Below are 26,908 nucleotides of genomic sequence, written 5' to 3'. Positions count from 1 at the left end.
CCTTCACTTCTATATAAGATGCTTTATTCACCTTTAATGGCCAACCTCAATCTAATGGTGATTTTCAGCTGTATTTAGCAACATAACTGCACTTCTGGCAGAATACGCAAACAGCATACATTTCATCATATAGACATGTAAATACTAAGTTTTTACTGTGTTGCTTTGTTGTTTCTCTTTTGGGTTACTCACGGCTGTAAGCACTAGGGGTGTGACTTCCTCTGTAGGTATTTCTTCTCGTTCATACACTCATATTTGTCCGTCATTATATTACTTGCATTGCGTACACTTGAAAATGATAAGTTGAACTGGCTAACAGTGCTGGATACTGCATCTTATTCAAATAATATACAACTCCAGTGGAATCATTTATAGTTTTCACTGAATGACCTTGACAGTGGCGAGATGTAATCACAGTCAAATGATGTTATCACTTCACAAGTGAAGAAAAGAAGGAAGAGAAGTTAGCGGTCCGAAGTCTAGTCGGTCTCGAGGTTATTGTAGACTGTACACTAGATAGATGGAAAAGGATGTGGAAAAGAAGCATCCATAGCGTGTAGAAGCAGGCATGGGAAATCTAAACCATGATGAGCAGGTGGAGATTTGAATCTTCTTCATCCGAAATCGGTCAGTCCCATCACTTACTTCCGGAAATTGGTCAGTCCATCTTAGTCCAGGGGTACTACCACTGCTACTGTTTATTTGTTGATGCTCCTCCTCGAATAATGGAAAAAATGGAGTTTCGTTATATGCGTCTGTGGAGTAGGTTTCAGTTTGGAAGTGGTCATAGGATAACGATTCATAAAAAAAATTAGGAGTGATATTTAAAGACAGCTAGGTAATGAAGTTTGTAACAACGTGGCACACTTTTCCAGTAGTACCTGTGTTACACATAGGGAAACAATAAGCAGGCTTGGTTGTCTTCAGTCGCCTAAAATATACGCTGAATGATAACTGCCTCGCGTGCTACACCTAGTAAGTGTTTTATTGGCCGTTACTTCACAGCACACTAAATAAATCTTAGTTTCATTACTCACATTGAACTGTCCTAGTCTATCCAGGCATTTCTGGCTCCAGTAATGTATGTGCATAATCCAAGTCCGTCCAAGAATTTCTGGGTTTGGTAATGTATGTGCATAACAATCACGTTAAAAATAATTATAATTGTAGTATGTGCAGTCTACTGGCGCATATCGTCATATAGTTTCTATAGTTCAGAAGAAAACATCAAACCTGACATCTCCTTTTGTTTGTTCATGGATGACAGTGGTGGGGGAGATCGAAGACGCAAATTGTGCTGAACGCACTTGCCGCCGGCATGTTTGGAATTATCCTGGATTTGATTGAGCACATTATTTGTGCCAGCCGCATGGACAATCGAATTCTCCACTTCGTAATGCAGTGTCTTAACCAATGCGAGGTTACATCACCTTTGACAGCTCTAGACATGGAGAAGTAAGCTAACTATTGTTTAGTGCATTTCAAATGTTTTAATTGACCGTAATTATTCGTCGTCATCTCTTACTTACCTTTGGGACGACGTTAAATATACTGACAGAAATGGAAAGTGTTATTCCATCAAGGAGATTTGAGGAGATATTCGTCACTTAACGGTATGAAAAGATTAAACTTTTATTTATTATGGAACTGGTACCCATCATCATCCCCATGGGTACGAATACAGCCTTGTGTTCGTTGGTGCCATGGAGGCAAACAGCCTCCAAATATTACCTCGAGGAATTTCTGGCTTTGCCTGGAATACATCCTATTCACTTCATGAAGATTGCTCACTGGAGGCTGGTATGAGAGATTACGTCTTCCTGTCGCTTCCCAGACATGTTCTATGGTTGACACGTAAGGGATCAGACAGGCCTGTTAAGGACCCATACTTTTCTCATTTGTGGTGTGAACCGCTGGTATCATGATCATGAAGAGTCTGACAACATGGTTTATTGTTACTGACACTATTATAGAGCATTCCTTTAACAATCTCCAAACCAGTCCTGTTGTCGTATCCAATAGCTTCCCACACCGATTCCAAGAGTTGGAGAGGTATAGGTCTCGAGAATCGCTACTTCCCGTCCATTAGATGGTCTGCGGACACGTGGGAATTAATCTGACCACCAAAAAGAGAAAAGAGACTCATCTCTCTTCACCGTAGAATCACTCAATTTCCCAGTTCGCTCTAACTGTGCCAGGATTCTGCAGTAAATGACGCATCGAGACTACAGATTTCCAATTATCTGTTCTTTACCATACTTGATGAGACTCTCCTTGTAGCGTCTGCCTGGATTCCAGCTATTATCATCTGTGTATTTTTCTCAGCCAATTGAAACACCCTGCGATTTTTTTCATGGTGTAGTCGTTCTGGGAGGACCTGCGTCTACTCTTCTCGCCAAGGTGTTATTCTTGATGAATATCGTCACCAATCATTCTACAGTCATTGCAGTACAGCTAACTGTCTGTGTGGACTGTTGGTTTGATGCTCTCATGTCCCCCACGCCAATGACTCGACCTTTCACAGGGTCCTGTAGATAGCGATAGGCAGTGCGTGCACATCCTCTGGGCTTGCTATGCTCTGATCCCCCACTTAAAAAGTTCCAGAAACGTTAGACACACCCTATAACCATCATGCGCATATCCCATTCTTCATCTGTAAAAGCGGTTTTTTTCTGTACTGAAAATATATTAGCATAAGGACGAAATTTTAATCAACGTAGCTCAAATACTGGAGTACCTATTTGACTGCGTGGGGTCAAGGTATTAATTGTGTAACACTTCCTATTTCCGTCAGAGTAAGTCATGTAATCCGCTAAGAGAAGCATCTTACAAACTTAAAGACTTCGTTCGAAAGCCCCACCACTTCCTCTTCATCAACTGCAGCAGATAACCGTGATTCCTATTCGAGACGCTCTAGCGGATTGCGGAAGCAACCGACTTTATAGCCCGCCGTTCGAAGTGGAGGCAGTGCAGACGTGAAAGGGAACAAGCGACGTAGTCGCAGCCGCGGCGTGATTTGTATGTGGCTGAAGAGACGGTGTGGTCGGTCGCGAGGTCCGGAGGAGCGGTGGTGCAGCCAGCAAGGGGTGTCGCGGGCCACGGCGGGCGGCGGGAGAGAAAGTGAAGCGCCAGCCGGCAGCCGGCAGCCGGAGAGGCGCTTTTTCCCGGGATCGGGGTCAGCGGCGCCGTGCTTTATAAGAGCCGCGGCCGGCGCGCCCGCGCACTCAGCTCGAGTACTCCCTCACTCGCCGCGCCTCTGGCTGCTCCGTCGGCGCAGACACCAAGCAGGTGAGCTTGCCGGACGGCGGCCGCCGCCCACTCTCTGCGTCTAACTAGCTTACCACAGTGGGAGCTGTCACTCTCAGTGCTACTGCAGATTCAGTCCTTTACACGGCGAAGCGATAAGGATGGAAAAACATTTCCATTTTGTCTTGGTAGATGTTTCGCATCAACTGGTGTTACAGTTCAATGTTTGTTTGTATATAAGTAAGTTATACATTTAAAACTGCAATTATAGTAATAATATGACTAGTTCAATCAACTTTTCAAATGTTTCATCGTAGTAGTTGTCACCTGTAGCTTCGATACTGTATGAGTTATTGATAAGGTCGTTTGTACGTATAATACAGATTTGATCCACCTGTGACTTAGTTGTATTCTTGTTGTTGAAGACGAATGTCCTAAATCAGTTCAAAAAATTTCTGCCGTACAAGTCTTCCAGACAGCTCCGAATTTATGATTTCATATGTGTAATGTTTCTTGAACAGAGACTATAAAATGAATATCAAGTTTAGATTACTAAAGCGTCGTAAAATTTACGACTGCACTTGGTATCAATTCGCAGTTCCCTCCAATCTGGTTTGTCAGTATAGGCTCTAAAACAAGACATTTTATACTTATTTTGTATGTGACCTGCGACTGGCGACCTTAGCATTGTAATTAACTGGCACAAATTATTACTTCCTTTGAATAAAATACGCAGTAGTAAAATTTACGATGGTTTAGTAACAATGTAACACTTTATCCCTTTTATTCTGGGGTTAACGAAACTAAAACAAGGGTAATGCAGTGTAATCGAGTGAAATCGAGGGATGCGGAAAGGACTAGGTAAGGAAATGAGACACTAAAGGTAGTAGATGAGTAAGGTTATTTGGGCAGCATAATAAATTACGACAGCTGACGTTGAAGCGGTATTAATTGCAAAGTGGCTGTAAGAAGAAAAGCGAATCTGGTAAAGAAGAATAAGTTAACATCAAATACAAATTTAAATGTCCGAAAGCCGTTTCCGAAGATATTTGCCTGGAGTGTAGCCACGCAAAGAAGTGAAACGTGGACGATAAACAATTCCAATAAGAGAAGAATAGGATCTTTTGAAACGTGGTGCTACAGAAGAATGCCGACGATTATATGGTAAATCGGATTACTCCTGAGTGGTTATGAATTGAACTGTGGTAAAAATAACTTCAGTAAGTAGGTTTAAATGGATGTAGGTTGCAATACTGAGGGGGTGGTAAGAGGTTCGCACAGAATAGACTAGCGGGCAGAGCTGCATCAAACCGGTCTTAGAACTGAAAACGACGACGAGGACAAGATGTTTCCCTATCTGATGGCAAATGACGCTTTTCCTCGCTTGTCCCTGGACTGAAAATACTACTGTCTTGCACAATATTTCACTGACTGATGAAGCTGTCTTCATCAGCTGTTGTGAGCGACTGTTATACATGCGCACTGTCTACAGTCCGAGCAGACTGTGAGCAGTGTTGGCAACTGTATTCCTTTACAGTATGATGTGTGGAATAATACTAGAACAGTCTAGGTAACTTACAGGAAAAGTAGACTCACCCAACCAAAATGAGCAAGCGAATCAGCTGTCAATGGATACAATCTGGAGTAGATTCGTACTGTTTGAGAAAACAGCACCCTCGGTCAAGCTTGTATTTCGATTAATAAATGTCAATGAAACTTCACGTGCACTATTCACATTTTTACACAGAAATGTGTGCCTGAATCTTTTTTCGCACAATTTTTTTTGCAAAGATAGGTTCAGAAAAAATTGATGCCAAATAAATTTTATTGAATGTAGTATGAGATTGCAGTTGCCAGCATTCAGAGAAGCATTTAGGAAATCCTGGTACCCGCGCAGGGATGATAAAAACGAAGTACATGCGCTGACCACAACACTCATTATTGAAGAAAGCATTCGATACAAAAGTAATTGGGGATCAGCCTAGTGGATGTCTACCAGCTCGGTATGGACGTGGTTCAACAGAGTATTTCATATATCTAAAATGATGTAAAGAAACCATGTGGGCTTTCGAGGATACGTACGCCTATTATGGATGAAAAAAAGGAGGCAATATTATAAGTTTCCAGCCGCAAGTTTAATTTGGTTCTTCGGACTTCCCTTCGTTACAGACGAATGTGTTCAAATCAGCACATGTGTCCGCAGAAGAACTCTTCGCTTTTCTTTCATTTAATGTGAAATATCAAGAAGCAATGAGGCGAAATACTCCCTTTTATTAGACATTAACTACAGTTTGACGCGTAGTATGAAAACTGCTGGACGAAAGCGTTTTATTGCGGTAATCCTCGTATAATGTCTTAATTGAGAAGCACGTTCGTCGTCTGGCGTACTTTCGTTTCCTCACAGGGGCAATAGCCAAAGCTAAAGTAAGTAATCCGGAGCCCCCCTCTCCACCCCCCCCCCCCAAAAAAAGAATCATAGCATTACTGTAAACGACACACGTCTAAGCACTGCTGGAAAGTAATGGACAAACGGGATAATAGTTATAGTTTTACGTTCCGTCGACGACGAGCGGAAGTTTGGGTTGGTCAACAAGGTGTAATGAACTCTACGGTTTTTTTTAGAAAGGAATCGTCCCGGTATTCGTCTCAAACGATTAAGGTAGCCCACGAAAAATCTACAGCATGACTCGTGGACAGAAACTGGAACCCCGCTTGCCTCGAATGCGAGTCCAGTGGCTTAATTGCTCCACATCTTCGCTCGTTGCGTCTTCTGGAAAGGGAGACGAAGGAAGGCAGAAGTTTATCCCCTTTCAACATCAAGATAGTATATTTGGCAGGAATTGACTGTGGGTTTCTTGAAGGAATGATCACGACTTTCACATGAAATGACTTAAGAAAATCAGAAATCAGGATTGATGGATGGTAACTTGCACCTCGTTGTTCTCCAATACAAAGCCAATTCGTCAACTTCCTCTTTTTCTATGACGATTAAATAATTTAAACCCCATCAATCCTCCATAGTAGGTCAGTTTGTTTCGCCAAGGGTACAATATCTGGTAGGTACTTACTAAAATGTTGTTTCAGAGGTTCTTGATATATTTTCGTAATATGTGACTATGCAGTTATCACCTGCATGCAGCCTTAAGTTTCTGTGATTACCTATTTGGATTGTAAGGGTATAAAACGAAACGATTCGCTGCCCTCCCATTACTTTCACTCAAACATATAACAATGTATTATGTATGAGACCTACATTTATGGAAGTGAAACTTGAACCATTATGGTAGCACACATAGAGGCTAGCCCAAGCGCTACAGCATAGCTGGTCGCCGAGTCAGCACATAATATAATGCGTCAGTGTGTGCTTCCTGGGTAGCAGAATTTTTTCACTCCATCTACTTCGTCGTCATCAATTTCGATGTTACATTTATCGTTAATTTTATTTCTGATACCCTTCATTGCTTTCGCCTCTCTTCGGTTTAGCTTCAATCCATATCCTGTACACATCGAACTGTTCATTCCAACCCCCGGTCCTATAAGTTTTCTGCACTTTCACCGGGGATAGTGATGCGATCAACGAATCTTATCATTAGATGAGTAAGAGAAACAAAGGCCTCTACGCTATCGGTCAACTGAAAGTCTTATGAAGTGATTTAATCTTTTTCATCAAATCTGCAATGACAATTCTTGACTAACTTGCAGCCTTTTCTGAGAATGTCACTCTTCTTCATTAAATTTTATGGTTCAAATGGCTCTGAGCACTATGGGACTCAACTGCTGAGGTCATTAGTCCCCTAGAACTTAGAACTAGTTAAACCTAACTAACCTAAGGACATCACAAACATCCATGCCCGAGGCAGGATTCGAACCTGCGACCGTAGCGGTCTTGCGGTTCCAGACTGCATTAAATTATATGTTAATTATGTTGTTTCGAAATACGAAAGAAATCTATAAACGATTAAATTGAGTCAACAGTCTCTTAGAGAATATTTGACTAAAAGAAGGTCGACACATGCTCAACATCGACTTTTCTTCCCCCTTTCTTTTCCCTCTTCTTTCTTCCAGGTTATATTATCTTTTTATTGAAGTCACTATATCTGACCACATATTCTTTTTTCTCTTTATGGTTTGATTACTATAGTTTCCTAGAAAACGAATAATGATTGAGCACAGGACACAGCAATGACAATATTTTCAAATACATCCAAATACCGTTACATGAGATTTCAAAGTGCCAGGTTTCAGATGCTATGAGTCGACGAACAGTATCTTCTATTGATTACCCGCGGTACTGTGTAGCGAGAGAGAGAGAGAGAGAGAGAGAGAGAGAGAGAGAGAGAGAGAAAGAGAGAGAGAAATCAGTATTGAGCGAACAGAAATAATCCCTTTCTTCACCGCTGGTATAGCTCAAACATAGAGTTACACTCTACCAAAAGTATAGTTCGGTCATACTGCTTCAATACGTAAATGACATAGTAAATGATAGGAATGCCGGTAGTATTGACAGCATTGGTAAGGAAATACGTATAAATGAAAGCGTGAGAAAGAACCTGCGCGCCTACGACTTCTCTTTGTTCTTCCTTCGCTCATTTGTTTATTTGTTTGCTTTGCACATGATTAGAACTGCACATCGGTCAGTGCTAGCCCACTGTGTATTCTACATCCTCATAAAATATAAATTGCAATATATAAGTACTAAAAATTAGTTTGTCGCGTAAATTCTGTACTTTTATGTAATCAAAGCAATTACCTTTGATGCAACTACAGTTCATCTGCACAAATATAAAAACCTATAAAATTATTGTTGTTTTTTGTACTCAACTGAACGTTTATCATCATGATCAAAGGCAAGAGTTTCCTGTATTTTTGACAAGTTCAAAATGGTTCAAATGGCTCTGAGCACTATGGGACTTAACTGCTATAGTCATCAGTCCCCTAGAACTTAGAACTACTTAAACCTGTCTAACCTAAGAACATCACACACATCCATGCCCGAGGCAGGATTCGGACCTGCGACCGTAGCGGTCGCGCGACTCCGGACTGTAGCGCCTAGAACCGCTCGGCCACTCCGGCCGGCCTTTGATAAGTGCGAGAGTTGTTCATGAATACTGGAAATATGTTTTACATAAGCTCGACAAAGCATTGAAGCTATTTTCGATATATTTTTGTTTCGCGGTTTTTAATTTTGTATCTTTTTCCGAGAAAATTGCATTTTCTAATGATATATGATAAATCTGTATTTTTTCTTACTTTTACTACATCCCACTGTTTGACGTCACAAATCCATAATTTTCGAATAAAACCTGAATTAAATACAAATTCTGCTATACATAATGTTTATTTTTACGTTACATACAGGAGGATAACTACGCAGAACAATACTGTTCTGTAGGTTACGCAGCTCTTCATATATCCTCTCTTAGTTACTAGACGGTTCGCCGTTTCCGGCTTCTGGGGAAATGTAGCAAGACACTGACCGCATACGCACACAAAAGGATCAAAATTAGGTAACGTCACATCGGATGTGCAATACACCTAACGAACAGGTAAGGCGGTTTCTGATCTTAACTGACCATAGGCACTAGGAAAACTACCGCAGTCTACGCTCACTTTTGGCAGCCTACGGCAATTTTACAACTCTGTTGAAACACCATATAGGCGAGTGGTCCAGGCACCCCATAATTCATAAAGATATGTAATTGATTTTGCTTTGATAATCTCTTTTCCAGGAGTGTAGTACTAACAGATTGAACAGTTCTATGTTTACCACTAACTGAATCGTCATTAATATCTTCTCGGTGTCTTTCCGCGCATTGGCTCGGTGTGCATTGCTGAATCCTAACAGTAGTAGTATCAACCAGCACCCGAAGTGGAATTAAAAGATTAGGTGTATGTTCAGGAAAAGCTTACAACAGATGTTGTTTGAGCTCACTGTTATGTCAGACCTTAATGTTACATTGAACATCATTGTCACTGGGTACTGTATTTTACGTGGGCGTACCGCCAACATAATCCATACACAGGGACATCTTAAGTTTCCTAGTTTATTTATTTCATAGAAAAGTGTCTCTGATTCGACAGAATTTATGGAATTACAATCGGAGTCACTGCAAAATTATTCTCTCTCGCTTAGCCTACTGTCTGTAATCGGAGATGACAGACCACGCAATCAATAAAGTTCCAAAACAATGCCAGATCGTAGCCATATGCTGTTGCGTTTGCAGGGGCGTACCGCCAAAAGTCGCACAGACATACAGCGTACGGCTTGGTAAGACCAAGAACTTCGCACTTAGAATGCTGACTTGTGAAGGCGGATTAGACACGGTTCACGCCAGTCTCAGGCATGAGTGTAGGTTTTAAAGTGACCTCATTGTGTGTGCCAAGTCGTGTGGTTGGGCGGCCACCCCTCATTACAGATGTTCGACGTCGTAGGCTGGGCAGACCAGTGTGTCTGAACGTACAGTGCACCGAACACTCCTAACGATGGGCCTCCGCAGCCGACGACTCACGCATTTGCCACTGTTAACACCACTACATCGGCAACTACGACTGAAATTGGCAGACTGAAATGGGCACTTGACCATCGGCATTAGACGATGGCGCAGTGGCAGAGCGTTGCATGGTCTGATGAATACCGATAACTTCTTCATCATGCCGATGGGAGGCAGTGAATCCGTCGTCTTCCGGGAGAACAGCTCCTTGATACCTGTACTGCGGAGCGGAGACAAGCAGGTGGCGGCTGCATTAAGCATCCATGGGTGCGGTGGAGTTCGTGCAAGGCACCACGACGGCCAGGGAGTATAGTATACTGGTTGCGGGCAACTTACGCCCCCTAATGACGATCATGTTTCCCGACAGCAGTGGCATTTTTCAACAAGATAATGCGCCACGTCACAAGGCAAGGAGTGTGATGGAGTGGTTAGAGGAACACAGTGACAAATTCCAGTTGGTCTGCTGTCCCCACAACTCGCCAGATCTGAACCAGATCGAACACATCTGGGATGTGATTGAGCGTGGCGTCAGCGTTCATCGGCCCACTCGCCGGAGTTTGTGGAAATAAGGTGGCTTGTGCGTGTAGATGTGGTGCCAACTCCCGCCAGCGACCTACCAAGGCCTCATTGCTTCCATGCCACGACGCTGTTATCCGTGCGAAATGTGGACATACCGTCTATTAGGTAGGTGCTTATAATTTCTCGTTGATCAGTGTAATGGCTCCGTTATTTAATGAAAGATGACGTCATTACTATAAGAACTTACGAAAGAAAAAAGGCTCCATTAGTAATCTATATCTCGCAACATTCAAACCCTTAAAAACATTAGCGTATGTGTAAATAAATGAAGAGTTTTCTCATTTTAGGCATGTCGCAAGCGAGGTGACACTAGTATTACCGGCATTACCATTCATATCCCCACTACGTATCCTTGCCTTTTCCGATTCATCCCTCATCTCTTTCGTGGTCGCACAACGACTGTTTCACCCAGGTTAATATTCGAGAGCGAACTTCAGCGGATGACGGACTTGAGTCTCATATTTAAGAGAAAACACAGTGACGAAGAATGGACATTTTTGAAAACTCACTAAAAGACAATTTAACTAGAAAACTTCTATTGCTATCGTATCGGCCGTTGAAATTATTGTCGCTGACGATAACGTTCCTCTGCTACTACGGGCTTTCATTCGACTGGCGTGCGTGTTTGTGTTGCAATGCACATGTTCAGCAGGAAGTAAAAACCTGAGACAGAATGGGCGGTGCATCTGGAAGTGATTATGCAACGGTAATTATACTGCCCACTCCCTGCAGCGCTACTTTCACTGCAGCTGAGTTCTGCGAAGCAGCACGCAACCAGCCGGTAAGAGGTGGCCAGGTCCTGACGCTTGTTTCATTGATTATCACCACATTTCTGCAATAACAAAGTCTTTAATCATGGTCGACTGAGTAATAAATTTCTTTCATTGTCAACAAATAACCGTCTATGGTACATAATGAAACATGCGTCTTCCAAACATTCCACGGTGAGAAAAAGTCAGTATTTGCACATTTCAGTAGTATGCAATACATTGAAAGGATTTTTATAAAGTATTTATTTATTTAAACTGAACCGCTCAGTTGCATCGAGCCATCTCTTACATCGGACCGGGGTTTCACACACACAGTATCTTATTATGTATCTAATAAATAACAATTTTGATATGACAAATAGTGTTAAAATTATTTGGGAGTCCTTAATAATAATGTAAGTAAATAATGCCGACTATGAATTAATACAGTTAATACTGGCAGCACTTCCAATACCGCCGCTGCGGCTTCCACTAATAGTGATAATAGTAATAATAATAGTAATAACTGTAGAGATGTTTTGGATTTAACTCAGGACACTCGCGCACAGTTTGATGATCTACAACTATTCAGCGCCACGTCTCTTGCATTTTTCAGACTAATGTAGGCGATAAAACTACGAGCATGTTATCACAGCATGTGAGCTTTCACGGCACGGTATGTTAGGCTACCGAACTACGCAATTGTTATCTCAGTTAACGCCACCTCATGACAAGAGGTCAGCAATGTCGAATACGGTGGGCGTCTATAATAATTCAAATCTTTTAAGATCTTTTCTTCACTGAAGTTTTAGAAAAAACCCTTGTGAACAAAAATTACAAGTTGAATAATGACTTTTGTGCAACTCGTATTGTTTCTCAGGTATAAGAGGTACATCCTTGTCAGCATCAGCACAGTGCAACTATTACTAACAAAGTGTCAACAGAGCTTATAATCCTTTTCGCGCGTTTTGCTGGAGAGCTAATGTGTACCCTTAACCTAACAAGGGACGAATGTTTTCCGCAAGACCAGTTGAAGCTACTAGTGACAGTACAACCCCGCAATGTACGCGTTTAAATGAACATTGCTGGCTGAGAGCGATCGTTTGATCGCCACAATGGGAAGGATTTCTTCCTTCGTCGTATTAGCAGTCTACCTTTACGAAATATGAGTTTTCCTTCAGGTATATTTATTTAGTGTGGATGCCCATGTTGAATGCAAACACTGCTGTTTTTACGTTGTTAATAAGAGGAAGAGAAAACGTATTTCCCTTGAATATCACCAAGGAGCTCACGACCTTACTATTTCCATCCGACTAGTGAATTATCATCAGGAACACCACAGGCCTGCACTACAAGACACAATGCGGAGAGGCAGTAGATTCAAGCCTTGTTAAGAGTGCAGTACAGTCTTCAGGAACTATACGCCTTCACATCTTCTTCCCTTGTGGTCAAAACGACTCCGACGAAAGTTGCTCCCATCAGTGTAGACTAGCGAGAATCAGCAATTGAGACCTGTATTTCTTTGCATGTTTGTGCACTCACTTCACACTGAGTTCCTAGAGAACAAGTACCAGAAGGTAATTTGGCTTTACTCCCCCGTCACAGGCGAAAGAAGTGGAGGGGATTTCAAATCCCGGTTTTTAAAACCAGATTTAGATTTCTAATTGGAAGTAGCAGTACCAGAAGGAGAATAAAAACATCATCAACAACAGCAACAACAACAACAAGTAGAAAGGAGAGGAGGAAGAAAAGTGGCGGTTTGGCGTGTCGAGGTCATTTGATGGGGCGCTAATCCGGTTGCGAGGAAGGTGGCGTCGGCTGTGAAAACTATCCCACAATTTCCCTGAAATGTTTTAGGGGAACCACGGCAAAGCTAAACCCGAATACTCCGCTTCTTTCAGAAACGAGTCTAGTGTATTGATTATTGACTTCTTCCAACGTTTTCAATAGTTTCAGGTGAAACGTGGAATGGCATCTAAAGATCCAATGGCTGCCTTTTCACTGTGTACTCATGACTGAATGTGATTTTTGATGACGAATAAAGACTTTATTACTACTCCAGAGCAATACACCGTCATACGTTTTAGCAGAAACCAATCTGGGTGCGCCTAACTCGGACGTTGAGCTCTCCCACGCATGCATTTTTGTTGACGTTCGCCTCTGCCATCAATAGGGATTTTCTTCAATTAGTCAACCCGCGATATGCTTTCATCACAGAGGCGTGAAAACAGTTAAGGTGCTTCCCAATTTCTTTAGAAATAGTGAGCACATTTGCATAAGTCTCGGTGATTATCTCAATTTACAGTTAAGATAAATCCTTACTCTCGCATGATATAAGATGACAAAATGTATTTAACCTGTCAGTACCCTTGTAGACCTACTCTGGAAGTGCTCAACATGTGACATATGAGGAGGTGGACATAATAACGAGACTCAGCAATGCGGAAGTTTGCCAGCATATCTTTGCAAAGGTGGAGTTCAAACTATGTCACGTGGAAACTAGACCGATCAGTGAGCAAAGCGTGGACCGCTATATTATGAAACTAAGATGTTGAAAATCGATATGTTCGTCCAGAGTAAATCTGGGCGAAATCGGTGATCACGCTAGGCACGTCCTCGTTGTAAGATCGACTGTTAAAATTTCGCAAATTTAAGAAAACGTTTCCCATTTTTATCACGGTAAATATTCATGATAGGCTATTCAATGGCATTTCTGTGATTTAGATACCAGTACATATCAGTTACGGCGTTAAACGCGGGGAATACTTTTCTTAAGTTCGGAAACTTTGACAGTGCGATTTAATACGCAGCGAGTTCCCGGAAGAAGGCTCCAGCAAAAAAGCTGTATCAGTAGATTCTTGCAAAAATTATGCAGTACCAGAACCCACCAGCTCTTAACTTTACCGACAATGATCGCCAAAGCCTGTACTCTTATGTTTTTATTAAACTGCTTCCTAAGCACCAAGAGCCATACGCGTGATAGTGTGACAGCACATTCAGCGAGTTCTGCTGTTGCCCATGTTGTACACAGGAATGACAAAAGTCCTGGGATACCTCTTAATAGCGTGTCAGATCTCCTTTTGCCCGTCTCAGTGCAGCAGCACGGCATGGAATGGACTAAAAAAAGTCGTCAGAAGTTCCCTGCAAAAATGCTCAGCCATACTGCCTCTATGCCGACCATAATTGCGAAAGTATTGTCGGTGCAGGATTTTGTGCACGAACTTTCTCGATTATGTTGCAAAATTTTCGATGGGTGGCCAAATCATTCTCTCGAACCGTCCAGAATGCTCTTTAAACAAAACGCGAACAGTTGTGGCCCAGTGACTTGGCGCATTGTCATCCAAAACAATTCCATCGTTGCTTGCGATCAAGAAGTTCATGAATGGCTGCGGATGGTCCCCAAGTAGCAGAAGATAATCATTTTCAGTCAATGATAGATTCAGTTGGACCAGCGCGCCCAGTCCATTCCATGTAAACATAGTCTACACCATGTGATTTCGTAGACTTTCCCAGCCTAATAACTTTGATATTCTTCACGAGTTTGCAGCCGGAGCATGTCTTCGTCTGGACGACGACATGATCCGGCTGCAAACCCGTGAAGAATATCATAGTCTACACCATTATGGAGCCACCGCCAGCTTGCAGAGTGCCTCTTTAACAACTTGGATCCATGGCTACGTGGGGTTTGCGCCACACTCGGACTCAACCAGCTGAAGTCGGGACCCTCTGACCGGGCCACGGTTCTGCAGTCGTCTAGAGGCCAACCGATAAGATCACTAGTTCAGGAAAGGCGCCAGAGGCGATGTCGTGCTGCTAGCAAAGGCACTCGCATCGATCGCCCGGTGACATGGTCCATTAACGTCACATTTCGCCGCACTGTCCTAACGGATACGTTCGTAGTACGTCGCACATGAAGTTCGGCGGTTATTTCACGGAGTGTTGCTTGTCTGTTAGCAGTAACAACTCTGGGCAAACCCCGCTGATCTCGGCCGTTAAGTGAAGACCATCGGCCACTGCGTTGTCTGTGGTGAGAGGTAATGCCTGAAATTTGGTATTCTCGGCAAACTCTTGACACTGTGAACCACGAAATACTGAATTCCCTAACGATTTTCGAAATGAAATGGTCTCTGCGTCTGGCTGAAACTATCATTCCGCGTTCAAAGTCTGTTAATTCCTGTCGTGCAGCCATAATCATGGTTGGCTCAAATGGCTCTGAGCACTATGGCACTTAACTTCTGAGGTCATCAGCCCCTAGAACTTAGAACTACTTAAACCTAAGTAACCTAAGGACATCACACACATCCATGCCCGAGGCAGGATTCGAACCTGCGACCGTAGCGATCGCGCGGTTCCAGACTGTAGCACCTAGAACCGCTCGACACCCCGGCCGGCCCCATAATCATGTCGGAAACCTTTTCACATGAATCGTCTGGGAACAAATGACAAATCCGCCAATGTACTGCCCTTTATACCTCCTGTACGCGATACTACCATCATCTGTATACGTGCATATCGCTACCCCACGACCTTTGTCACCTCAGTGTACACTACATCTACATCTACATTTATACTCCGCAAGCCACCCGACGGTGTGTGGCGGAGAGCACTTTACGTGCCACTGTCATTACCTCCCTTTCCGGTTCCGTTCACGTATGGTTCGCGGGAAGAGCGACTGCCGGAAAGCCTCCGTGCGCGCTCGAATCTCTCTAATTTTACACTCGTGCTCTCCTCGGGAGGTATAAGTAGGGGGAAGCAATATATTCGATACCGCACCCAAAAACGCACCCTCTCGAAACCTGGACAGCAAGCTACACCGCGATGCAGAGCCGCTCTCTTGCAGAGTCTGCCGCTGGAGTTGGCTAAACATCTCCGTAACGCTATCACGCTTACCAAATAACCCTGTGACGAAACGCGCCGCTCTTCTTTGGATCTTCTCTATCTCCTCCGTCAACCCGACTCTGTTCATTAGTTGCACGAGTATCTTAGAAGCCGCAGTAATGCGACTGGTTCGTATAGAAACGTGTTGTTATTTGCAGAACGATGAAGGCGACGTTAGCTCTGGCGCTGTTGCTGGCCGCCGCCGCGTGCGGCTCGCCGCAGCACCCGCCGCAGCAGTACCGCCAGCCGTCGCCGCAGCAACAGCCGCAGCAGCAGCCCCAGCAACAGCAGCAGCTGCAGGGGGCCCCCGACGGGTCGAGTGCGCAGGGCAGGGAAGGCTCCGTATTTACCAACGAGGCCATCCGCCAGGCACAGGACACCTACCTCATCCCGAAGGACGCCACTATACAGAAAGTACAAGAAGGTATCGAGCTGGCAGCCTACGAGCACATCCCCGGCGATCAACGCATCAACCTCTTCGAGATCCTGGGAGCACACGTGCCCCCAGAGGTAGTCAATAACTTGCAGGCGCAGGTCGATCAAATTGGCAAGCAATAAGCTTCTTCGTCAGAGAACATACTGTTCTTAATTTATTAGTACTTCGGTATCTCACCAGACTGTCGAGAGAAAATGCATAAAGGACCCTGCACGTTTTCACCAAAAAACATTGTATGCTGTGAGTGGACACGAAGACGTTGTGTGAATCTCCTTAGAATCGAGAACTACTCTTCAACCATACACCACGATTTCATTTACCCTAAAATGAATCTCACTGCTGATTTACAGGACTCACTCCCCTTTGTCATATCTCCAGGTATCCCCTTTCAAAATCCGTACACAGGCGACAAATACGACTGAAACAATGTCTGTAGAAATTCAAAGAAAAACATAATTTGTCAGTCTTCCAGTATTTTACAAGCATCTGAATACAAAATCACCGGGGAAATTTTTAGCAGAAGCTAGTTCATAAGCACAATTCTCTGTTTCAAAATGCACATCTCGGCGAAGAGTTCATCGTCATTTAAAAAATATGTACTGCGTTTTTATAATTTGAAATACATTTTTATACAAAAATATAGTGTCTGCCGAATTGTATTTTCCACTTGAACTCCTCACCTCCAGTAAACGGCCTTCGGGATGACGAGTAGCCAGAAAGAGAAAGTGAGACCTCAACTGGCTGCCCGGCGGGTTTCCTGGCCGTGTGAAAGTGAAAGTGAAGGGTCCGAAGGTCACAGCCCAGCCGTCGGATGCTGCGCACTCCCACCAGTCGAGCACAAACGCAGTATGTGGGACACGAGCAGACGGATATTCATCTCAGCTGCTACACACATACACTAGGAGTTGTTCGAATTGTGAACTGACGACAAAGAAACTCGGCGCTTGTAATAAACGCAGCGTCTAAGTATTTCGCCGCTCGACGACTCAGATGTGCACCAGCTCATCAAGAGCATGTTTCAAGCAAATAAAAGAGCAGCATACGTCAGGATGCATCTAGTACTTGGTAAACACCTCCACTTGATCTCGATTCACTGTCATCAGTTCTTTAAAAGCGACGGAACCCAAAGGGAAATTATGAGCGTCTTCCAAAACACATGATGCCTCATTAATTTTTTTACGAGAACACCGGCACATCATCTTAGTCTAATTATTGGAACTAAATTAATCACTCGGTCGACATCACCGACAAACCGCCTCAGATTTTACGTATAATGTGGAAAATGTCTCAACATACTTGACTTATGAAATTTCGCTGATTAAAAGTATATGGTATAACCTCACTCATCAGCTCACTTATACGTACTCCTGAGAGGTAAGCGAAATACAGAAACGGAATATAACAACATAGCAAATAATCCATTATAATCCATCATTCATCATCAGTCCATCATAAAAGCATTCTACGTTTACATTTATACTCAACAAGGCACCCTGCGGCGTATGGCGGAGGATACTTTTTGTGCCACTGTCACTTTCCCCCTTTTCTGTTCCATTCTCGTGTGGTTCGCTGGAAGAATGATTGGTGCTAAGCCTCTGTGTGGGCTCGAATCTTTATTATTCTATATTGAGGGTCTTTTCGTGAGATACATGTAGGAGGAGGCAACGTATTTGTTGGCTGTTCGAGGAACGTGCGCTCTAGGAAATTTAACAGTAAACCTCGTCGTGATTCACAACCCCTCTCTTGCAGCGCCTGCCCCTGGAGTTGGCTGAGTATTTCCGTCGCGCTTTCACGCTTACTAAATGAAGCGGTAACGAAACGTGGTGTTCTTCTTTGGATCTTCTATATTTCCACTATCAGTCCTATCAGACATGTATCCCATACTGACGGCCAACATTCAAGTATTGTTCGAACGAGTGTTTTGCAAGTGACTTCCTATGTTGGCGCACTACATTTGCTGACGATTCTTCCGATGAATCTGTCTGGGATGTGCCTTACTTGCGATTAATTTTATGTTGCTCCATTTCAAATCGCTCTGTACGCATACTTCTAGATATTTCACGGGAGTACCTGTCCCCTATCATTGTTCTGCATTTGTGTAATCATACAATAATGGGTCTTTCTGCCTATGTATTCACAAAACATCTCTGTTCCTTACGTTGACGGGCAGTTGCCGCTCCCTGCACCAAGTGCCGATACTCTGCAGGTCTTCTTGAAGTTCGTTACAATTTTCTAGCGCCGTGACTTCTCTGTATACAACACCATCATCCGTGAAAAGACTCATCGGATTTCCGACGTTATCTACTAGGTCATTTATTCACTCTGTTAAAAAAAAAAAAAAAAATCGTGCTACAGTCCTCCCAGGGGCAAGGCCGAGGTTATTTTTATATCTGAAGATTTCTCTCTTTCCAGAACGATATGGTGTGTTCTGTTTACTAGAAACTTTTCAATCCATTCACACAGCTGCTATCATATTCCGCACGCTCGTATTTTGTTCACTAGACGGTAGTGCGAAACAGTACCGGAAGTTAAGGAACACAAGATCTACCTGGGCGCCTGTGTCTACTGCTTTCTGGGTCTCGTGGACGAACAGAGCGAACTGGGTTTCGTTGTAAAATGTAAACTTTCACAGCCGGAAAAGTCACAGTTAATAAAATGTTCCGGATTATTACGCCGTGGTCGAATCGATTTCACTTTAAAACCCAGCGTTTCGTCCCCATGTGCAGAGAACTTTTCAAGGGGGATCGTAGCTACCTTGAATGCCCGATTCATGCCCTCACTCTCTACTGACTGCAGCAAAATTCCGCTTCCCCGCGGCGTGTGAGCCGTAATGTAAATCGGACATACAATGTAGCTTCGATCCCCCTTGAAAACAGCCTCCGCAGTTGGGGACGAAATGAACTTTAAGGTAAAATCCATTTGACCACGGCATAATAGCCCGGAACATTTTGGCTTCACACGATCGTTGATTCCGGAATCCATGTTGGTTCCTACGGAGATTTTTCGGCCTCCATAAGTGTCATAATACGTGCGCGAAAGACATATTCAGGTCTGTCTTTCGTGCGTCTGTTCGATGATTCTTTTTAAAAGCAGGAATGATCTGTCTTTTTTCCAATCGTCGGGAACACATCGCTCCTCAAAGACCCACAATACACTGCTCCTAGAAGAGGGGCAATTTCTTCTGCGTACTCTGTGTAGAATCGTACTAGTATCCCGTCACGTCCGGTGGTTTTAAAGTCGTCCCTGGATTACGGTTTGGAGTGAAAATGTTACAGAAACTTGGGAATGACATCGTAAGATACCTGTATTTCTCCAGAATGTAATTTTTTTGGTATCAAACTGTAATTCTTAGCATGACACATTATTGAACGTATTAACAACTGTCAAGGGTGGTAAGCATTTACCGGGTCCAATGACAGTGTCTTGAACCCAACATCCCGAATCTCTAGCGAATTTGCTGGCTTTTCCAGTGGAATATTTACCTGCACTTCATTATGCATAGATTATGAGGGTATGAAATGCAGTATGAGCCATTACCTGTTCATTATAAGCACCTGTCCGCTGTTCAAGAAGAAATACCCTGTAAGTTGCAGATGAAGTGCAAATTGGGACTGGAAAAGGTAAGGGCAGGAAGCCGATACTGATCTTTCAAAGGAACGATCTCGGCATTCTCCTTATTAAAAAAAGTAAAAAACTATGGAATAACTAAACCTGGCTGCCCAGAGGAAGATTTGAAATCGGCATGTTTCTTCTAATTTGCTGTTCTTTTGTGCGATCGTACAGCTCGATTCTGCATATGAAACAACAGGTTCCACGTAAGTCCATGAAGAATGTATGCATGTTCAATTTCGTTCCGACGATTAATGGAATGACATTCGTCATCCACGTATTTGAACAATGAAAGACGAACTGCAGAGGCTGAAAATTATGTAATGTAAGATTACTGAATTCCGTCCAAAAGCCCTTCAAGCACATTGTTATCGAACGACCGCTGTGTCCTTCTCTACTAAAGGCGTCTTGGATGCAGTACGGAGGGACGTGGGGTCAGCACACTGCTCTCCCGTCCGTTGCAGTTTTCGTGACCCGGAGCCGCTACTACTCGGTAAGTATCCTCTCAATTGGCACTACGAGGACGAGTGGACCCCGCTTCAGTCGTCCCAACAAGGAGAAATCCCTGGAAGTACCGGGAATCGAACCCGGGTCAGTCGTGCTGGCCACTCAGCTACGGAGGCGGAATCTCATGAAGACGAGGAAAATACCTTAACAGAAGCACGACAGAAACAGTTTGTCGAATGTCATTATGTGGGTTTGGCGTTATTGATTCATCCAGTTTCGCTCAGACAACATGGAGTGCTTCAATAGTTGCCGATGATCTCGACAGCAAAAATTAAAAATACTAGTACAGATTTCTTTGTTCACTGTCAGCGTATCAGTTGGGTACAATATGACTGTTTGCATATCTCTATATGTTTAATTTTGAAAATCTAAGAGGAGATCCATTTTTAGATATAACAGTTTCGGTTATGAAAAACAAAGTGGCGACAATACGTATAAATAGGCTTTGGAAGAAATGGGAGAGGGCGGGGGGGGGGGGGGGGGGGGTGGGGGTGGCACAGAGCGAGACGACAATCTTAGCATCCGAAACAGCTGCGTACGCAAAGAAAGTAATGTTCTCTGTGTTTCGATTATCAGATAAAGAGTCATCGACAAGAAGAGACAAAAATTCATATGGTCTTGACAATTAGTGGGAGTTAGTTTGCCTCGTTGAGCTGTTTCGCTTGTTTCACTTCATGTTAGGCGTTCAAAGGAACTCTCTCTAATAGAGTTCTGTAAAACAGAAAACTTTCGGTCATGAAATGCAGCATTAAAAGCCAACTGGTTATCTTTTCGTTTATGAACCGCAGAAGGTTTGTAGACAGAGCATACTGAAGTAGATAAAATGCTGGCATGAGATATGTATATAATAGCGTTCAACATGGAACTGATTACAATTTATACAGAACATTACACAAATAACATTGTATGTAGTCTAAAGAAAGAGCGTAAATTTATTTGTCATGAATGAACAGTTCACTGATAGTGTCATAATTTTACCGGTAATACCAATAATGTCCCTTACGATAACTCACAGAGGAATATTTTTCCATCTATATCGAATAACAACGAGACACTAACCAGCCGATCGGGAGGAGAAGTCTTTCGAAATATTTAAGGCACTTCTTGTTTATCTCTTAGTAAAATATTCATTGTATAATGCAGTTTCGATCCAACGAGAGTACTGTAATAGCTGTTATTTAATATTCGATGAAAAAGTTCCCACGCATTTTGGAAATATAAACTGTTTGGTACTACGACAGTATTGAGATATTGTGAAAGGAGAAATTACGTAAAAAACGAAATACAGCTGAGGATCCGTTCATCATAGCGGTAGATTACTTCTATTTACACTCAAGAAACCCAATTCACCTAGCAGCGTTACTCCATGTGAGCCACTCATACTCTTCTATTATTCGTGATGAGATTAGAAATGGCTCTGAGCACTATGGGACTTAACATCTGTGGTCATCAGTCCCCTAGAACTTAGAACTACTTAAACCTAACTAACCTAAGGACATCACACACATCCATGCCCGAGGCAGGATTCGAACCTGCGACCGTAGCAGTCCCGCGGTTCCGGACTGAGCGCCTTGAGCCGCTAGACCACCGCGGCCGGCGATGAGATTAGAGAAAGTTATCAGTTTGTTAATAGCTTGCATCTCTACCGGTAAACGTCCGATTCTTTAAAGAATCGAATTCCCATGTAGAAACCAGTTTCAAACGTCTGAGTACTTTACAAATGAGTTAAAGTGCCATATATATGACGTTCAGCACGTAAGCGAGAAAAAGTTTAGAAATGGTTCAAAATTGCGGTTAAAGTATGTTGGAAGTAATTAAGCGATCTCATTATCAGTTATTGGACGAGTATAGTGTGGATAATTTGAGCTTTGTTTTAAACAAAAGCTAATTTTTCACGCATCAAACTGTTTATGATGTTATATCTGCTGAGCTATGTGTCGTACAATGAAATAATGATGCTGGCACGTTCAGACATATATGTGGATACTATCTGCCAAATATGCTGCGAAGAGAGTTAATAGTAAAGAAATAATAATCTAAAGAGTCATGCTCGATGCTGAAGTTTTTCTGCATAAACAGCGAAACTGTAGTAAGCGAAAAACTTTCTTCCTTTCATCATTTTGCGTGGGGAGCGGTGTCGGGGAGAAAACATTTCTAAAAAGTTTTAAATTATGAGTAAAGTTTGTTGGAAATCTCTAAGTGCTCTCATTCGCCAATACTAGATGAATAATTCTGGACAATTTGCGCACCGTGATTTACGTTACCTCCAGACATAATACACATTTCCTAACCGTAATACCTGACTGGTCGTGTTAAACCTTTAACATAATATTACAGCTCTTAATGTGTAGATTATAACAGTATTTACGTAATTTCGAATTTCTCAATTTGGTCAGCAGCTGTATGAAATATTGAAAATCAAACTTTTGATTCCCTTAACTAGCCGCCTGCAGCTGGGACCACGTGACTGTGCCCAGGATTAGTCACTTAGTAATATAGTGACAGAATTTAAAAATAACTTTGGATGTGTACACGTCAACATTGCTTATCGGGCGACGAAAGAACACTGCAATTTTAAGAGTCATCACCACGTGATGCTAATGACATGATGTTTAGAAAGTCAGACGATGCTTGCTGTAACGATAATTTTCGCTTTTAATATCAAGACCTCGTGATGAGCTCGTACAGTAACAGACTTCTTTAAAGAAGTATCCTTACAATGTAACATTGTGTAGGAAGAGAAACGTAAAATTTGAACAAAATCGCTAATTTACGTTGCTTTCTAATTTTTTGTAGTATGTATACAAAGGAAATAAACTATTCAGTTGGTGTTTTTGTCTCGATACCCATATTTATTTTTCTAGAGCTCTACGTTTCGTTAACAGGGAGATCACTTCACACAATGAGATTGCTGCATTGTAGTATATCTTCTGGAGGAAGGGGTACGCTGGTAGTAATTGCACGGCTGAGTGCAAAGTAAACATTGCTGAGCTGTAGACTCCGTTAACGTTCGGCAGAGGACGAGCTGTGCTAAAATCTCCCGATCGAGCATAGCCCTGGCGGCGACGCAAGGCGTCTGACACACCGCTGGCCAACGCAGGTCCCTCAGGCTCATGGCACGCGCCACTTTCTCGGCAGCCGCCTAACCTTTCCCTGGCACGTAGCACACGCAACTTACCAGTCGCTGCACTTTCTCCAACTACGTCAGGAACATCGCGGCAGCTCTACTCTCACAGTGACACGCCGATAGACTTCTAAACTGGGCAAGCAGCTGTCTCACTTTTTGATCGCTGACAGTGTAGCAGCGCTTTTAGTGCAGTCTTACTTAGACAGTTGTCTGCCACAACTAATTGTCTTTGTTACCGTCGTGGTCATCGTCGACGACGTGAATGGAGGTCGAAGCAACGGGCAGCTGTCACATTCTTGTGTATTTTTCACACCGAATATTGCACCCACCTAGCGACAGCAAAGGCGAGAAGTAAATGGTGGTGGCGTAAAGCGCCTGATCACCAGTCTTGGCGACAGTGTCCTGGTTTTAATTCGAAAACCCTCCTTATTGTCTCATGAAGAGAGGGCATGTGACACTATCGGTAATGAACCGCCCGTCACACAGGGGCGTTGAGCTCGGCGGCCCCCTTGGTGCTTGTATGCCCGCATTGTGTTTATCCTCTCCCTTCTCTCATCATCTCCAACTCTAATATGACACCACAAAGCGACTAACCCACTGAAGTCACTTACACTTACCAGGTACAGTAAACACACACAGCTCTCACACGTCACGAAGGAAAGATGCCTGCGCAAGCAAATGATAGGAAAAACCTTTCCAAAGAAGCGGCTGAAGCTGCCCTTCGGGATCTCCCAGCCAATCATGTCCCAACTTTACTTTTTATTAACAGCGTGTTTATCTGTCTGTCTATCTCTCTCTCTTAATATCCTAGCGCTTTCGAAAACTTCCGATTAAAATGACCTCAAAATAGCATATAACGCTACTCCATGCGTGTTATTATTTTTGCTTTTTATTTTGTACATTAGCTGGCTCATCCAACACTAATTCTATCATCTTCAAAATTTCTATTCTAAACAAGCAAAGCCAATACTATGTTTTGTTTTCCTCTTTCCGTTTGGTCGATGTTGCGAGTTCTAGACAATCCAACTGGCCAGAGAAATTCGACTCTTCAACCGAAAGTCGTGAGCTGTTAGCAGATTGTCTTGTTATACATGTATATATATGCGAGGGTTTGAACTTAAATAGTGGCAACTATTTATTCACAACCGATACAAAAGGGTTACATGTTTGCACCTGTTCAAATAATTTACGGGTTTGCTGCCGAGTGACGTCGTCGACCACCGCCGATATTTCGGCAGGAGCACACCCTGCCATTCTCAAGGCAAACTGCAAGGAGGAAGCAATGTGCAAGGGAGTTTAATACATCGGTTCACAGAGGAGAAACAAGGAAGGTACCACACAACAAGTAACCGCAAGGTCAGCACACAACCAAAGATAACCAACATCAGAAATATCGATAGTGACTATTGATCAGCATGTGAGGTAGCCCTAATTCTGTCCCTCTGTTTTTTGATGAGAGACAGAGCCGGACTCCAAGCAGCATTTAGACAAAATCCACCATCTCTGTTTATAAGTTTGCTCGATAGTTTGATTTCAACAGCTTCCTTAATGACACTATCCCAATAGTCGGACGTGCAAGGCAGAATCTCCGTGTTGTTGTATTCCATAGGATGACCGGTGTCAAGGCAATGTTCTGCAGTAGCGGATTTGCTCGGCTGCTGTAAACGTGTGTGACGCTTATGTTCAATACACCAGTCTTCCACAGTCCTGACTGTCTGACCAATATATGTCTATCGTATTCCTTGCAGCTGTGACATGTCGTGGCACAGTTTGTGATTCAAGATATTGTTTCTACAATAAGAACAACGATATATGGTAACAAATTATTTAGTTAATTGACTTCATGGTTCAATATACAGTCTTCTTTATATATACATTTTTATGCAAATTTTCCATGAAAGTCTTACTAGATGTAAATTCTCCTTTTTTCAGATGATATTGCACTTTTTTACAGTGTCTGCTGCGAAAGAAATATATACACTGAAGCGCCAAAGAATCTGTTATAGGTGTGCGTATTCAAATACGTAAATAGGCTGAGTCTTCGTTGGTCCCATTCTTGCAAGATCTTTCCCCGGCCGCAGCGATGTCGGAGATTTGTTGTTTTACTGAATTCCTGGTATTCACGGTACACTCCTGAAATGGTCGTACGGGAAAATGCTCACTTCATCGCTACCTCGGAGATGCTGTGTCCCATCGGTCTTCCGGTGACTACACAACCACATTCAAACTCAGTTAAATCTTGATAACCTGCCACTGAAGCAGCAGTAACCAATCTAACAACTGCGGCAGACACTTGTTGTCTTATAAACGCGTTGCCGACCGCAGGACCGTATTATGCCTGTTTGCAAATCTCTGAATACGCATGCCTGTACCAATTTCTTCGGCACTTCAGTGTATGTCTGTATGTAAGTATAAGTATAGAACTTTTTGAAGACTATGTAAATTTATTTTAATACTTAGTCTATATTCGGAGAATGTCTAGCAACTCCACTGACATCACTGACATACACACACTTTCGACACGTTACCAAGTCTGACAACAGCTCAAGAAAACGGGTCACGAGGATGAAGAGTATTCTCTAAATGGTGATTATTTATTAAAATTAATTTACAGTGGGCTTTGAAAAAGTTACAGACTGGACTGAAAAGCCACGCAACTCGCTATTAGGCCATAAATACAAGTTGCACTGACCAAAAGAATATACGAATAGCGCACTTTTTGGTCGCAATAACATAACAAGGACAGTGCCCTTTGTCCAGTTTTCATTTGACAGAGCTCATATATTTTCTCATGCAGGAGGTGGTATAAATAGCCATATAAGAGTGTTGGTTGCGCTGGACAAATTTTGTATATTTTTCACTTGAAGTGTGGTCTATAACATCAAACCTTTTTCAGACATCATTCTTCCTCTAATGGAGGATATTCGCAACTGTATACACTATATCACTTAATTTTCGTCTTACACTCTCCACTGGCTCACAAAACCATGTGATCCCGACAACTGATCATTTCGCCCTGTCTGGATATTTTACAACAGAATGATCATTCAGTCAGCTTCTGTATGAAGTTACGGCTAGCCTCACTCCAGCATGCTTCAGAACAGAGAACCAGCCACCGTTCGCGGACTCGTGATACTCGTGGAAGGAAGCTGGTTAGCACTGATGTAACAGTGGTGCCTTGATTTATAGTGTTTCCAACCTCCAACATTATATGCGTACTTGCTCCGTTTCTGATCTTTAGTCTCCTAGTGTTTTCATTGTTTTCGCCGGAAATTGCATTGCTCAT

At 42.9% G+C, this 26,908-nt stretch overlaps 1 protein-coding gene across 1 annotated transcript; it reads left to right on the top strand.

The window, feature by feature from the left end:
* Window positions 1-3,234: 3,234 nt before the first annotated feature.
* Window positions 3,235-16,976, top strand: LOC124602003 (hydroxysteroid dehydrogenase-like protein 2). The gene is made up of 2 exons (XM_047136289.1): window positions 3,235-3,288; window positions 16,102-16,976. Exon 2 carries the CDS (start codon window positions 16,106-16,108, stop codon window positions 16,499-16,501), a length of 396 nt encoding a protein of 131 aa, XP_046992245.1. The 5' UTR covers window positions 3,235-3,288; window positions 16,102-16,105; the 3' UTR covers window positions 16,502-16,976.
* The last annotated feature ends 9,932 nt before the right edge of the window (window positions 16,977-26,908 follow it).

This window comes from Schistocerca americana, chromosome 1 (genome assembly GCF_021461395.2).
Source record: "Schistocerca americana isolate TAMUIC-IGC-003095 chromosome 1, iqSchAmer2.1, whole genome shotgun sequence".
NCBI lineage: Eukaryota > Metazoa > Arthropoda > Insecta > Orthoptera > Acrididae > Schistocerca > Schistocerca americana.
Note: the sequence above shows the minus strand (reverse complement) of the source record. Positions and strands in the feature narration are given on the sequence as shown.

What these genes read in the sequence shown, in the direction of transcription:
- LOC124602003 (XM_047136289.1), top strand. Translation starts at nt 16,106, where the DNA reads ATGAAGGCGACGTTAGCTCTGGCGCTGTTGCTGGCCGCCGCCGCGTGC.